The following is a 14,431-nucleotide window of genomic DNA, read 5'->3' on the forward strand; positions in this document are numbered from 1 at the left end:
GCAAGTTAAAATACAACTTGTATTTACGCTTATTATTAGTAAAGTGACGCTTACAATCTATACTAGTGTTCTATTTAGAGATAAGCTTATTAGAATAATAGTGTTAAAACTAAGTAACCTAGCTATCTAAAACCTTATGCTGCGTAACTGCGCTACTAAATTTTTTTAAAATAGACTTTGTAGGTAGTACTCTATCTCTTATTTACTCTTCTATAAAGCTAATAAGCTTATCCTCTTGTTATAGGTTAAGATTTCGTTAATGTTTAGCTGCCTCTGTGCCCTAGGGTTGTTGTGTGCTCTAGTGCCTCCGCGACAACGTTGTTTAATTAACTCTAAATATTTTTGCGACTTTCTAGTACGAGAAATTATCTCTAGCCTTACGCAATTTAATATATTTAATTGCTTCTTAAATTAGGTCTATGATTGTGGAGTTATAACGCGTTGTAGTTGGGATAGTTTATGAGGTTGCGGGGCTTCAGGTGGCTCGTTGACTGAACTGGCTCGTTGGGTGCGCACGGACTGTACAGCGGGTAGACCTATATCGAGGCATTAGACCAATTCTCACAAACAAACCAGAGATACCCAACGATGCTTCCGTCTACAAAATTGCAACGTGCTGCTTCCTTTTCCACCATTCGTCATGACATGACCATTCTTGTCATAATCGTATCGTGTTCAATAATTCAAGCTCCCCGCCTTCCAGACCCCGACCCACCATATCGACGTCTCGCTCATGGCAACACAACGACTTAACAATGAACCTCAGCAAGGCGCCTTTCCCACGCTGATCACCCTAAATTAGCCACTATTAGCCTCCAAGGAACAAGACCGAATACGAAGATTGACCTGCAGTGCCAAGGAAAAATGGGCTCTTCGCGGCCCGCAGATGATCACCCGCTAAGCCAGATTACCGCATGGGTGAGGTCTCCGTCCGCCTTGGTCCATCTTCAAAGTTGTATGCGCAGTCTTGGCTGCTAATATGTACTGGTACCTTGCCGGTGTGGTTGCGCCCATTTTGCTTGGACAATGCTTCATCCAAGACTACCAAGGTAACCTAGTTATACGCCTACAATTATGAGGGTGTGCTAAGTCTGGCGGTGATGTCGATAGCGATGTCTGTAGATCAGTACTTCCATTAGTATTTAAGCTGCTCATGTCTTGAGTAAATGTTCCCAGTATTCTGTTCGACTCTACTATCACCATCATGAAGCTCACTCTTGTTACCCTCTCCGCTGTTGTGGCGTCCACCACCACCGCATCTCCTCTTGTCCTCGAACCCCGCCAACAATGCAGTACATCGTGGAGCTACCCCTACACTGGCCGCGCACCTCCTGGCAACTACAAAGCGTTCAACTTAGCTAGCTGCACCGCACAACTCAGCTTCAACAAAGACCAATACGTCGGCGTACAATGGGCCTTTGAAGCCACCTATGCCGACGGCAGCCGTGCAGAACTCAAGCCCTTCCGCGACTTCAACAGCTTCGGCGTCAGCGACACCTTCTACCCTTACCTAGGAAACAACTTCCTCACCCGGTACCCAGGGAACTCGGCGTTCACGGCTGTGCATGAGTTTAGCAGTGTGTGCAAGAACGGACAGGCGCCGGTCTCATGGCGGTTCTACACAACATCAGGGACAGCGAACGGCTGCTACACAACGGGTCAGATCCGTGCTGTCGGTGGAGTCTCGCGTCCGGCCAAGGTCACAGGCGTTTCTTTGCGGAGGAGCAACGATGCTGGGGATTTCGAGGTTACCTGGTCGCCGGTGTCCAGAGCAGTTGCGTATTCTGTGATTGTGCAGTACCCAACTGGTACAGATGAAGTTGGGAATCCATATACGAATGTGAGGGGTGCACGTGTGCAGGTAGGTTATTGTTGATATACGTCAGTGAGCGCCTGCTAACGGCCATGATAGGGAAGTTCGACGAGCGTCGCGACGACTACGCGCAGGCAGGATGTACAGAGAAAGGCAATTGTGCACGCTGTGGACTCGCAGGGTGTGTGGTCATTTACGAGCGATGTTCAAGCAGTTGCTGCTAGCTGGTAGACGTCATGTAGGATGTGAGATGGATGCGGAAGAAATTGCCCGATCGGTCGAGCGGATCCCTGCTTGGGAAGAGTGAATATCCACACGCTTGATAGCGCGCATGGTTTTTTTCTCCCTCGAGCGCGAAGACAGTGCAAGCTGTGGTGCAAGATATCAGCAAAGGAATTAAAGTACGGTGAAGAGGAACAAATGTGTCTTGACACGTGAAACACGTCGTCGCACTGCCACATGGCAAGCGCGCAGCTCGCCCCGGAACAGCCGAGGCCCAAGCGCCAGGGTCGCGCGACAACGAATGCCATCTCCACACGGCTCCGCATTGTCATCGCATCATGCACGCCGGCTGCCCTCGATTGCCTCGCTGTATATTACCTCTGCTTGTGCTTTTGCCTGGCTGAATACTTTGTGCCTGTTGTCGAGGCACTCTCACGCGCTACCTTGATCAATGCGCCGCTCCCCTCTTATGGGGGCGCGACATCCACGCTCATAATGGCAGACTCGGTTGGTACGTCCGAAGATACATGCGCCGCCAAAGGGATCCCGCTGATGTCGACTCTCTAGATCGAGTTTTTAGCCATGCGCTCAACACAGTGAACAAGATACGGACGGGGTCGCAGAAACCGCCGTCTGCGACCAGGTTACGCCTGTATGGATTGTACAAGCAAGCCATGGGTACGTTGGATACGGGAAATCATGTTGACATGACGGTGCTGACGCAGCACAGAGGGCGACGTCGACGGCATAATGGAGTGTCCGCGAGGGAGCGACGAGCAGTCGCAACGAGCGCGGGAGAAATGGTACGCCACGCACCCGTCACATACAGCGCAGACAGGTGAATAACAGCCACAGGGACGCTTGGAAACAGCAAAACGGCCTCTCCCGCACTGAAGCCAAACGCCGCTACATCACCACCCTCATCGACACCATGCACAAATACGCCTCGCCCTCGCCCGACTCCCGGGAACTAGTTGCCGAGCTCGAGTTTGTCTGGGACCAAGTCAAGTCAAACGTACCTTCCTCGTCGTCCTCGTCGCCCCTACGCACCGCCGACCACATAACCCCCGGATACACTTCACAGCACGAGCTAGGCCAAAGCGGGCGGGCAGCCATGAACACCAGCGCCGACATGGACCAAGACACGCCCGGCCAGATGCGAGGGCAGGAACAGCGCGACATACCCCTGCGCGTCAAATCGCCCATGTCGCAATCCGAAGAAGAGCTCGAGGAAGAAGAAGCGGAAATCGACCGCGGCGAAGTCTTTGTTGATGCCCCAGACAGCCAATACAACCCTACATCCTACCCGGACGATGACCAGCCCGAACTAGAAGACGCAGGTGTCCAGACCGATCTCCAGCAATTGATAAGAGCGGAACCTATACCCATGCAAACACCCACGCCCGCCCCGCGAAATAGAGGCATGGGCGTGCTGGGGAAACCAATACAGATGAACATACCGGGTCTCGGCGGAACACCAGCCGCCGGGAACGCCGCCACCGCAGCAGCATCAAAAGAATCTCCTAAGGAATCCGCCGCAGACCAGAAGTGGAGAAAGCGTGTGGAGCAGTCATTGATGAAAATGACGGCCGAAGTCGCAGCACTACGTGAACAGCTTGAGGCGAGGAGGTTGTTCGCACATTCGGCGCATTATCGCTTGTTTAGAGGGATATGGAGGTGGGTGTGGGCTTGCCTCAAGCACGTGGCTGTTGATGTGTTTATATTGGGTATTGTGCTGCTTTGGATGCGGAGGAAGAAGGATAGGAGGTTGGAAGGCGCGATAAGGGTTCTGCTGGGAGATGCGGTGGCGCAGATGCAAAGGGGTGGGGGAGCGGTGTTTGGCAGGGTTAGGATACCGCTGCTACGAGGGGGCAGCAGGAAGCCAGTCACGGCGTCGTGAATTGAAGGGGTACAATGGTACCGCGAGCCATACCTTACGATATACGTCAGTCTAATGCTAACATGTACATAATAGCGACATGGCGCTTCAAAGTCTTTCTCTCTCTCTCTTCTCTTGCGTACCGAACCTCTCAGTCCATGTTCCCTACGTCTCTCATCCTTAGCACCTTCTCTTTTCGACCTTCCCATTCCCCAAGCTTCTCTGGGAAACATTGCCTAACCAACACTTCCCCATATCCCTCCAACCTGGTTTCCACCTCCCTCAATGCCCCGACAACACCACTCTTCCCTACAATCACGTCCACAGACTCGAACTTCATGCCTCCTACCGTTGGCTCCCTCGGTAAAGCAGCAATAGCCACGTTACTAATGGTACCACAGAACATGATTGCTAGCATGCCTACCGCTGCGACATCCGAGAGTTGCGTGCAAAGAAGTGCTTGACTGAGGAAACCACCTGATATGAGGATGAATATTGGGATCGATACGGCGTGCATCTGATGGTCGTATGGCACTCGCAGCGCGGCTGTGTCTTGGACATTGGATATATCAGGCTTTGCAGGTTGAATGATGAAGATATGATGTGGCGGTGTCTCTTTGTCGCGCATCAACGCGTATGCGCCACCTTGGCGACTACCTGCGTGCGAAGAGGGTTTCTGTGCAGACCAGATAGGGAGGCTTGCGGTCGCTTCTACCAGTAAAATCGACGTGCTGAGAAGCAGGGGGACAGAGAGGTCACGGTAACAGTACCAGAACAAGCCTGCGAGGCAGAATTGAAAGACAGCAGTAGCCATACTGTGGTTTTTCCTCAGCGTCCACGAGGATCGGTGTGTTGATGGCTGACTGACAGACTCGAGGATCTCGACGATGGTATCCTTGTCGCCCGTCTCGCGCATACAACTCGACTCCAGGTCCCTCAGCAATCTTCCGGGTCTCAATCTGCTGTTCCTCTCCAAGCTCCCCTTCTTCACATCCATACTTATAACCTTGACATCTTCTTCTTCTTCCTCTCTAGGCAACAAACTCTTACTATCACGCATCACCGGCACCAATAACCCCACGGTAAAAGCTAACCACCCAAACCCAAAACATGGGGACTCGTCCGGGATAGATGCAGTCGTCGCGGCGAAGGCTTTCTGTATGATATCGGGAGCGAGGAGCATGAGAATAGCAACGAGTGGGCAGATACGTCCTGAGTCGTTGGAGCGGTGGCGAAACCCTGGGCCGGAAGGAGAGAGGTAATAGTTTGTTAGGTAGAGCGAGATGTACGCGGCCATGAGGGGGATTGTGGTGCTGAATTGGGTGCGAAAGGTGCTACTTTTGAGAATAGGTGTGTTGGTGTGAGAAGAGGGCGCAGAGTACTTGCTGTCGGTCATGGTGGCGCCTTTTTCGATGTCGAGTTGTGGCATTATTGTATCGGGCGATTCAGGGAGCTTCATTTCTAGCTTGTTGTAGAGAGTAGAAACCCAGTGTTATCGGTGCGATCACTTCTGTTGCCGACAGTGCTAGTCGTCACCTGTCGTTTGATTTCACAAGCTCACTCACGTATGTGTGAATTGTAAGTTTGTGAATCTTCAGTTTGTTGCATTGCACCTTCACAAAGCATTGTAGCTTCGATGGTGAAGTACGTCGCTCAAAAGCAAGGTGCGATGCTGTAAGTAAAAGGAATATCACGTCCGTGCATTTATGAGTGTGCGATTGGACCACTTCGTCGTAACGTAACGGACGTCACCTCGCTGGATGCGGAAGATGTTCTCGTCGCGCTATCACACGCCTGTACTCACAGGATGACCCTTCGCCGCAGCCCTGCGTACCGGTTTCACTGCCTCCTAGCCGTGCACCTTCAACCTCGACCTACAGAGTACCCCTCCGACTCACTTGATCCATCTCCCCACCCGAACTTCGCAATACCACCGTTCCAACAAGACCACAGATCGACCCCGCCATCCACATCATTATATCGATCAATGAACTTGAGCGACCGTATCGGATCATGTGTCGTCATCTTGCCATGCTTGGTGGCATGATCAGTCTTGATCTCCTTGACTGTCTTGCCCGTCCAAATATTGCTAATTCGAATCGCAGTGCCCGTCGATTTATCTTGAGCAGCCGCTAGAAGACCCAGTCTGGGATGTACGTCGATATCCAGATCCAGCTCTTCCCGGTTCGCATGTTCAAAGGTCAAAACAGGCTGCGACCAATTCTTAAAAGCCTTGTGGTTGAGTTTACGACGCTTGTGTCCATCGCGATGGGTAGGATACAAAGATCTGAAGTATTCTTCGTTGTAGTGATGGTTTTCGTAGTTGAGTGTCTTTCGTGATGCATTACGTGATAAGCGGGGTGCGCGGATGTCGTATAGGAAAAGCGTGTCTTGGAGCCCCGAGCAAATCAGTCTGGTCTCATCGTCGGCACGCTTGAGCTTTGAAACGGGGGATGGATGGGTGAGAACATGACTTGAACCACCTGATCTTGTGTCGTATAGTCGGATATTTCCGTTACGGCAACCGAGAGCGACGGTAGTGTACGATATCCATTCCAATGCTAGCACGTCTGAATCGAGTGATTTCACGGCAGTTTGCGAGTCCCATGCTCCTGCTTGTGAGCGGGCGAAGAGGAGCATTGAACTCGAAGCTGCGACTGCAAGATGCTCGGACCAGGTCGCTGCGACGGTGTTCGCGACACCTGGTGAAGGCGTGAAGGTTGACGGTCTGGCTGCAGCACCCCATATCGCCGAACAGTCCTTTGGTGTAAACTTCTGACCCACGTACTGTAACCATGAAGTCAGCATGGGAACCAAACTATGGCTTTTGACAAGCTATATGCAAAACCAAAACCTACCCTGAATGGTCCTTACTAAAGAGGTCAGACTTCTATAGGCTAGAAGCCCCAGAGAAACCCCCCAGTGTAGGCCTTAGTATTACGTGTAGACGGGTAAGTGACTTACTGGATCATCGAGCCCTGGATCGCTGAGCCACAATTCTGGAGGTCGATCTGAGCCATATGTAGTTACTGCAAGGGCTCCAGTCTGCGGAAGGAAGGATAATGAAGAGACTGTAGATGTTGTTCTCGTTACCTCTGCCCAAGCATCGTGCGTGTAGGTTGCTTTTGGTGACGGCGTACGGAGATTTCCCCGAACATGATGGAAGTCAGCTCGCTGCATGCACACGCTGTTCGATTTCTGAACTGCATATATTGTGTGTTCGTTCGGATTCCTATCAAAGAATCGGATATTATAAGGATGGCGGCTACCCAGCACCTCTTGTGCATCACTCTCGATGCCAGCGGCGCATGCATCAGGCCAAAAGCCATGGAGATAGCGCGAAGTTCGCCTAAGACCTACTTCTCTATCCAGATTGGTCTGCGCGAAAGTGTTTGGATTGCGCCTGACAACGCGCTCCTTCCGGATCTTATTCGAGCGCGCAATGGCAACATTCTGGATGTGTTCTTTGCGCTCAGTTTTCCTGATATTTTCCGAGGAGTATTTGAGATTCGAGCCTTGTGCTGCAGTCTGGTTCTGGATCCTGAAGTATTTCTTCTTCTCTGCGTCCCAGAAATAGCCTGGTATTGCTTGGCCGTTCATATTGGAGGTGCAAGGTGAAAAGGTAGAAATGTCGACGCGTCTGAGTTAGCGCAGAAGACGCCAGGGCGAGTCAGGTACCATGATTCCGCGGTTGGCTATCGATAAGCAACTTCTCCGAGGCATGACGCCACCGCCGCTCATGGCATTCGCATCACTATGATCTGCACCCTCCTGCGCCCATAATTGCCGCCATCTCCCCCTCATTGCCCCCCTCCCCTTCTACATCATACTATACCCGTCAGCAGCTCATGCTTCGAATTTCACCTGCGCTGCAGCCTACTCGCAAAGCATTATCATCGACGAGATACATTTGCAAGAACCCCTTCCACACTTTTATGCGCCTCAACCAAGTCATGGCGCACCTCGACAACTCGCAGACGGCGAGCAACTCGTCCAACAAGTTACAGACGCTACAGTCCCTTCCCAAGTCGAACGTCTTCACATCAAACCTCCCCGCCGACGACGCGTTTCCCAGGCCGAAAGACTCGCACGATGCGCCACGGCAGATGCTTGGACCGCGCATGGTCAAGGGAGCGCTGTACACATATGTTCGACCCGATTCACAAGGCGAGCCTGAGTTACTAGCCGTCAGCCAGCGGGCGCTACAAGACATTGGTCTAAAGCCAGAGGAGGCCGAGACTGAAGAGTTCAAAGAAGTTGTTGCCGGCAAGAAGATCCTGACATGGAACGAATCGAATCCAGAGGCAGGCATATACCCTTGGGCACAATGCTACGGAGGCTACCAGTTCGGACAATGGGCAGGCCAACTCGGCGATGGTCGTGCCATCTCCCTTTTCGAGTCTACAAACCCAGCAACAGGCACACGCTACGAGATCCAACTAAAGGGTGCTGGACGAACACCATACTCGCGCTTCGCCGATGGCCGAGCAGTCCTTCGCTCTTCCATCCGTGAATTTGTCGTCTCAGAATACCTCAATGCCATCAACATCCCAAGTACGCGAGCGCTGGCGCTCACCTTGAACAACGGGAGCAAAGTAATGCGCGAACGAACCGAGCCAGGTGCCATCGTCACCCGTTTCGCACAAAGCTGGATCCGCTTCGGCACATTTGACCTCCAGCGCATTCGCGGCGACCGAAAAACCCTCCGCATACTCGCAGACTACACAGCGGAGCACGTCTACGGCGGCTGGGACAAACTCCCTTCCAAGCTTCCCGCCGGCGACGCAAAGGACGTCCACAACCAGACATCCTCAGGCATATCAAGAGACACCGTCGAGGGCGAAGGCGCGGGAGAAGAGAACCGCTACGTCCGTCTCTACCGCGCAATCATCCGCCGCAACGCCGAGACAGTCGCAAAATGGCAAGCTTATGGCTTCATGAACGGTGTGCTAAACACAGACAATACTTCTATCCTCGGGTTAAGCATCGATTTCGGCCCCTTTGCCTTTTTGGATACCTTCGATCCGACGTACACACCCAACCACGACGATCACATGCTGAGGTACAGCTACCGCAACCAACCCACAATCATCTGGTGGAACCTTGTCCGTCTTGGCGAGGCATTGGGCGAGCTCATGGGCGCGGGTAGCAAAGTCGACGAGGCGCAGTTTGTAGAGAAGGGTGTTACGGAAGAAGAAGCAGATGGTATTGTCAAATGTGCGGAGAGTGCTATCGATCGCGCAGGCGAAGAGTACAAGGCCGTTTTCCTGGCCGAGTACAGACGCCTCATGACGCTCCGTCTTGGACTCAAGACACAAAAGGACAGCGACTTTGAGGAACTGATGTCTGAGCTGCTGGACTCGCTCGAGATGTTTGAGTTGGACTTTCATCATGCCTTCCGGAGGTTGGGTGCTATTAAGTTGTCAGACGTTGAGACCGAAGATCAGAGGAAAGATGTTGCGGGACGGTTCTTCAAGAAAGACAGTGCACCGAGGCAAGAAAGCGATGGGCGTGAGCGTCTGGGCAAGTGGCTGGAGAAATGGGCTGCGAGGGTCAAGGAAGATTGGGGTGAGGGCAAGGATGATGAGAGGAAGGCGGCTATGGATGCGGTCAATCCCAACGTAAGTGTTCACTCCACTCGTTCACACAGACATGCGAAGCTAACACTAAACACAGTTCATCCCCCGTTCCTGGATCCTAGACGAACTCATCGAGCGTGTAGAGAAACAGGGCGAGCGCGAAATCCTGCCTCAGATTATGAAACTTGCCTTGAACCCGTTCCAAGAAACATGGGAGTGGAATGCAGATGAGGAAGAGAGGTTCTGTGGCGACGTGCCGAAGCACAAGGGCATGATGCAGTGTAGCTGTAGTTCTTAGAAGATCTCTTACATGCACCTGGTAAGATGATGTAGAGGGCATTGGAAAATCCAAGTCCTAATCTACACCACCAACGAGATATTCGCCTACTTCCAAGTTGACGCTTCTACCTAGCGCGCGTGCATACTCCCATCCAAAGTTCACGCGCCATCTACCCCCTCCTTCTAGTGCATCGTTGCTTCCTGCTCCTGCTCTGACCAGTAGTCTCATACTGGTTAATGTCGCAATCTGTGTGTATAAATCCGCCACCTGTGGTACTGTTCCGTCAAGCAATGCTCGGAAGATTGCAAGCAGCCTGTCCAACGTGAATGGACTAGGCGTCAACAAATGTCGACTAATCTTTCGATGCTTAGCTCCCGTCCGCTTCCCTGTGACGCTGAAAGAAGCAGCGCTCGGTGCGCGTCGCTTGTTCTTCCGCTTATCGGTATGCTTCATGAAGTATGTAACGTCGGTGCGCGAGGGATTGTAGGAGGCTAGGTACGCAGCGATGAGGATGTGTGTCGTAAAGTATGGAAGGCTGTGGGCCGTCATGTTTGCTAGCTTCTTCTTGCTGGGCGTCGCTGGTAAGACGCCTGCAGCTGCCGCGTCCTTTGTGGGTTCGGCGGTATCCGCAATGATTCGATCTAGCACTGAGTCTTCGAGCTGGAAGAGATGCCGTCTGTTTACCATCAAGCGCGAGAAATCCCTCGTACCGAATTGCCCCGACACCACTGGCTCAACGAACGGACGCCAAAGTCGCATTGCGCAGCTCTTGAAGCTGATGAGGTCTCGCCCGGTGTGCTTTGCAAGGGAGTCGTAGACTGCTTGTAGGAAACGACCCCATAGCCAGGCGTCATCTTCGGCGGCAAGATCGGGTGTGTAGTCCGGGAATTGTTCTAGCGAGGGAGGCTCCAGGAAGATTTTGGGCGAGTTGGCGCCGAGGATTGTGAGGAGTTCGTTGCGTGCGTAGGTTGGGAAGTGTAAAAAGGTTGCCGATGACGAGTGGAGTACAGAGGGGGTGAGCGGCAGGGTTGTTGTGAGTATAAGGGAAAGGTTTGGTATCTGGTCATGAAGTCAGTGTCATGCGTTCCATCTCAGACGAGTTGAGCCATACCATCTCTCCCAGTCTTGCTAGCGCAGCAATCAATGTCCCACCCCCTTCTCTTAACTTGTCCACCGCGTCTAGCACCAGCACGAACTTGTTCCTACCCTCCAACAGCTTTTCCATGTTGACACATAGCGCGCTTAGGTTCTCCGTACGCGCGTAAGGTCGTCTATCGATCTTCTCGTCGTTGAACACATCGAGCGCATCCAGACTGGCTACGACAATGCGCTCCAGGAGATGCCGTGCGGTTATGCACTCGCGAACATTGATGATCGTGTGTTGTATGCGAGAAAGATGGAATAAGGAGCGCAATACCGACGATTTGCCAGTTGCAGTAAGACCGTGGATGTTCAGAAAGGGTGGTGATGGAAGATGCGCCTAGGTTGCTGTTAGGAGTATGTTCATGAAGCCTAGAGAGGTTACATACGCTATAGAGGGCAGCCAGATGCCGTATTTGTTGGTCGCGACATGTGAATTCAGCCGTCAATTGCGCGACGATCTCATCCGGAAACATTGTCGCAGTATTGTTTTGCATGTTTGCAAACACCATTCGTCTTTGGAGGGTTGAGGAAGTCGCGCTAGCTTGGCGCCGAACGCGGGTGCACGTGCACCGCGGTCTTTGTCCATGACTTCCATCCTTACATCTCTGCTTGTTGAAAACTCACCAACATTCAACGTCACATTGTATCGATGTAGCGGAATGAAAGTTCATCTTCACAGGTTTTCTTTTCCGGAGACAATGTAGGGTGTAAAGCAGAGCTTGTTATTTCTGTAGCTGTCTGGTTTTTTCCCTGGTATGAGATGAGTGCGCTCGCTGCCTGCAGCTGCAGCGCAGCACAGCCTCGTCACTTGTGCCTGATTGGAGTCCTGTCAAACCCCACATTCCATGCCACTTCACTCTGAACATCACACCAATCTTTCAACACACACATGGAGACGACCGCCAGCATCATAGCAGTGACCCAACTGTGCGAAAAAGTGATCAAATACATCATCGCGGTGTCCGGTGCTAAGGACGAGAAAGCACGCCTTCGGTCGAAGATCCGAGGCTGCAGTAGCTTGTTACTGCAGCTGCAAGATGAAGCAGCAGACTCCGAAGAAGTCGAAGAATGGACCAAAACCCTGGAACTACTCTCTGCTCCTCTAGTGCGTCTTCACGAAACGTTGAGTCTGACAGCTGTTGTTTTATCCTCTCGAGATGGGGTTCGCGAGAAGCTGCAATGGCCGTTCAAAGAAAAGGATGTGAGAATGCTGGTGGAGGCAATTGACAGTGAGATGGGAATGCTTTCCCTAGCTCTTGATGGAAATACAACACGACTACTTATTGAAACCAACGCTCGCTCTAAGCGCAACGAACAGGATCTGAGGGAGTTGAAGGACTTCTTGAAACTGGATAGGGGAACAACTATTTCGACTTTGAAGAGTCTTAGTGGGGACCTGCAGAACATCCAGATCACTCAGAATGGCGTTCGGGGAGGGCTCGACAAGCTACATGAGCGCCATGATACGAAAGAAGCTACGGAAAAGTGTCAGAGAATTTTGGATTGGTTGACACCTATTGACCATGCTTCACAACAGCAAGATGCTATCAGTCGGCGACAAGCTGGCACTGGCGGATGGCTCCTGCACTCACAAGTCTACCAAGACTGGCTCGGCACCAGCAATCGTACCCTATTCTGCCCTGGCATTCCAGGCGCAGGAAAGACAGTGTCGGCCTCCATCATCAACGCCGATTTGTGGGAGCGATATGGTAGCGATAACACAATCGGCTTGGCTCATCTGTTCTGCAACTACAGACGCCAGGACGAGCAGACGTTGGACGCCCTACTGTCGGGTCTCTTGCGACAACTCGTGGAACCACAAGCATCGCTACCAAAACATGTTGAAGAATTCTACGTCAGTCAAAAGGGATCTTCGGACAGGATAGAGGCTACGGCCAGAACTCTACAGCTGGTGGCATCGACCTACTCCAGGGTCTTCATCGTTATAGATGCTCTCGACGAATGCTCTGCGTCACATGGCTGTCGCATAGCGTTACTGTCGAGAATCCAAGAACTTCAAAACACGTGTGGTATCAACCTACTAGTTACATCACGTTTCATACCTGAGATCGTTGAAAATTTCAAGACAGAATCCATGATAGAGATTCAAGCAGATAGAGATGATGTGCGGAGATATCTCTCCGACAACATGTCACGCCTGCCAGGCTTTGTGCGCAATAAAGCGGAGTTGCAAGAGGAAATCATCTCTAAAATTGTGGAGGCGGTTCGCGGAATGTGAGTGCCTTTGCTTCGGATCTACGTACCCTACTCATGAAGTCCCAGGTTTCTCTTGGCCGAGCTACATCTTGATTCTCTACTCGGCAAGAGATCACCGAAGGCAGTTCGTATTGCCTTGGACAAGCTTCCGACTGGTACTGATGCTTATGACTCTGCGTATGATTCTGCAATCGAAAGGATTGAAGGTCAAATGGGCGAACAGACGGAGCTAGCAAAGCAAGCTCTCGCTTTCCTCACTTGCTCCCAAAGGACATTCTCAACCCTGGAGCTTCAAGAGGCGATGGGCGTTGAGGTTGGTGAGCTTGAACTGGACCCTGATAATTACCCGGATATCGAAGATATTCTAGCCTCATGCCTAGGCCTAGTTACGATTGATGATGATGGCGACATCATTCGACTTGTTCACTACACGACGCAAGAGTACCTCGAGCGTACACTAGACCGGTGGTTTCCGGGCGCAGAAGCCATGATAGCAGACGTTTGCATAACATACCTGTGTTTAAACCGTTACACCTACCCGGGGCCGTTGGATCCTACAGAAGATAATGCTTGGTACGCCTACGCTGCGAAAAACTGGGGTCATCATGCTCGCCGAGCTCCATCAAGTTTGGAGCGAGTGGTCGACTTCCTTACACAAGAAGTCCCTCTTAGAAAAAGTTTTCTTTATGCGAACCATGATCGGCGAACTGTTACACACGTATACGAAGGATTTAGCGAGAACAACGAGCCATGGACCACTGGACTTCACTTGGCAGCTAATTTTAATCTCGAGAACGCTATTGTTGCACTGCTCCAGCGAGGATTTGATCCAGGCCGAAGAGATTTATATGGCCGAACACCCCTTCTTGTTGCTGCAGAAACGGGAAGCAAAGCTGTTGTTGAGCAGTTGCTCAAACATGGCTCTTCCATGGAAGAGTGTACTGACGAACGTTATGGTTATATCGTAGGGTGTACCGCTCTGCACCTTGCCGCGATCAATGGTCACGTCAATGTTGTCAGACTCCTTTTAGACAGAGGCGCAGCGATCAATTCACAAAGCTCAGACCATGATACGCCCATTAGTGGCGCTGTAAGATCTGGGCAGGCCGAGGTTGTCCAGGTCTTACTCGACGCCAGAGCTGATAGGACCTTCCATAACACGGGAAACCTAGATTCAACGACACTGATGAGTATTGCACTCCTGGATGAGGACATTGACATGGTTCAGCTTCTCCTAGCGGCCGGTGTTGATGTCAACGAACGCGATAAAGGGTTGCATGCGACAGGCTTGTGGGACG

The 14,431-nt window shown here is 51.8% G+C and overlaps 8 protein-coding genes across 8 annotated transcripts; 5 read left to right on the forward strand and 3 right to left on the reverse strand.

Moving 5' to 3' along the window:
• The first annotated feature begins 923 nt into the window (after positions 1-923).
• On the forward strand, positions 924-1,947 carry CC77DRAFT_573088 (hypothetical protein). Its single transcript, XM_018532279.1, has one exon. The coding sequence runs from the start codon at positions 1,205-1,207 to the stop codon at positions 1,874-1,876; it is 672 nt and encodes a 223-aa protein (XP_018379539.1). The 5' UTR covers positions 924-1,204; the 3' UTR covers positions 1,877-1,947.
• Positions 1,948-2,709: 762 nt separating this feature from the next.
• On the forward strand, positions 2,710-4,380 carry CC77DRAFT_1025985 (hypothetical protein; the record flags this gene model as incomplete). Its single annotated transcript, XM_018526169.1, has 4 exons — positions 2,710-2,713; positions 2,766-2,838; positions 2,891-3,952; positions 4,011-4,380. 3 exons carry the CDS (start codon positions 2,710-2,712, stop codon positions 3,933-3,935), a joined length of 1,122 nt encoding a protein of 373 aa, XP_018379540.1. The 3' UTR covers positions 3,936-3,952; positions 4,011-4,380.
• CC77DRAFT_573149 (hypothetical protein) lies at positions 4,001-5,719 on the reverse strand. Its single transcript, XM_018532280.1, has one exon. It carries the CDS (start codon positions 5,371-5,373, stop codon positions 4,066-4,068), a length of 1,308 nt encoding a protein of 435 aa, XP_018379541.1. The 5' UTR covers positions 5,374-5,719; the 3' UTR covers positions 4,001-4,065.
• On the reverse strand, positions 5,523-7,514 carry CC77DRAFT_1100138 (hypothetical protein; the record flags this gene model as incomplete). The annotated part of the gene is made up of 2 exons (XM_018530048.1): positions 5,523-6,701; positions 6,879-7,514. The coding sequence occupies 2 exons, from the start codon at positions 7,512-7,514 to the stop codon at positions 5,778-5,780; spliced, it is 1,560 nt and encodes a 519-aa protein (XP_018379542.1). The 3' UTR covers positions 5,523-5,777.
• Positions 7,515-7,867: 353 nt separating this feature from the next.
• CC77DRAFT_1067175 (UPF0061-domain-containing protein) lies at positions 7,868-9,791 on the forward strand (the record flags this gene model as incomplete). The annotated part of the gene is made up of 2 exons (XM_018528965.1): positions 7,868-9,535; positions 9,591-9,791. 2 exons carry the CDS (start codon positions 7,868-7,870, stop codon positions 9,789-9,791), a joined length of 1,869 nt encoding a protein of 622 aa, XP_018379543.1.
• Positions 9,792-10,034: 243 nt separating this feature from the next.
• On the reverse strand, positions 10,035-11,389 carry CC77DRAFT_975720 (origin recognition complex subunit Orc5; the record flags this gene model as incomplete). Its single annotated transcript, XM_018535924.1, has 3 exons — positions 10,035-10,832; positions 10,885-11,253; positions 11,303-11,389. Coding segments are annotated over 3 exons (1,254 nt in total), but the record flags the coding sequence as incomplete, so codon positions are not given.
• Positions 11,390-11,805: 416 nt separating this feature from the next.
• CC77DRAFT_949348 (hypothetical protein) lies at positions 11,806-13,155 on the forward strand (the record flags this gene model as incomplete). The annotated part of the gene is made up of 1 exon (XM_018535250.1): positions 11,806-13,155. The coding sequence occupies one exon, from the start codon at positions 11,806-11,808 to the stop codon at positions 13,153-13,155; it is 1,350 nt and encodes a 449-aa protein (XP_018379545.1).
• A 75-nt stretch (positions 13,156-13,230) lies between these two features.
• Positions 13,231-13,650, forward strand: CC77DRAFT_920610 (hypothetical protein; the record flags this gene model as incomplete). The annotated part of the gene is made up of 1 exon (XM_018533712.1): positions 13,231-13,650. A coding segment is annotated over one exon (420 nt), but the record flags the coding sequence as incomplete, so codon positions are not given.
• Positions 13,651-14,431: the final 781 nt, after the last annotated feature.

The sequence above is a fragment of the Alternaria alternata genome (assembly GCF_001642055.1).
Source record: "Alternaria alternata strain SRC1lrK2f unplaced genomic scaffold CC77scaffold_34, whole genome shotgun sequence".
In the NCBI taxonomy this organism is placed as follows: Eukaryota; Fungi; Ascomycota; class Dothideomycetes; order Pleosporales; family Pleosporaceae; genus Alternaria; species Alternaria alternata.

What these genes read in the sequence shown, in the direction of transcription:
- CC77DRAFT_573088 (XM_018532279.1), top strand. Translation starts at nt 1,205, where the DNA reads ATGAAGCTCACTCTTGTTACCCTCTCCGCTGTTGTGGCGTCCACCACC.
- CC77DRAFT_573149 (XM_018532280.1), bottom strand. Translation starts at nt 5,373, where the DNA reads ATGAAGCTCCCTGAATCGCCCGATACAATAATGCCACAACTCGACATC.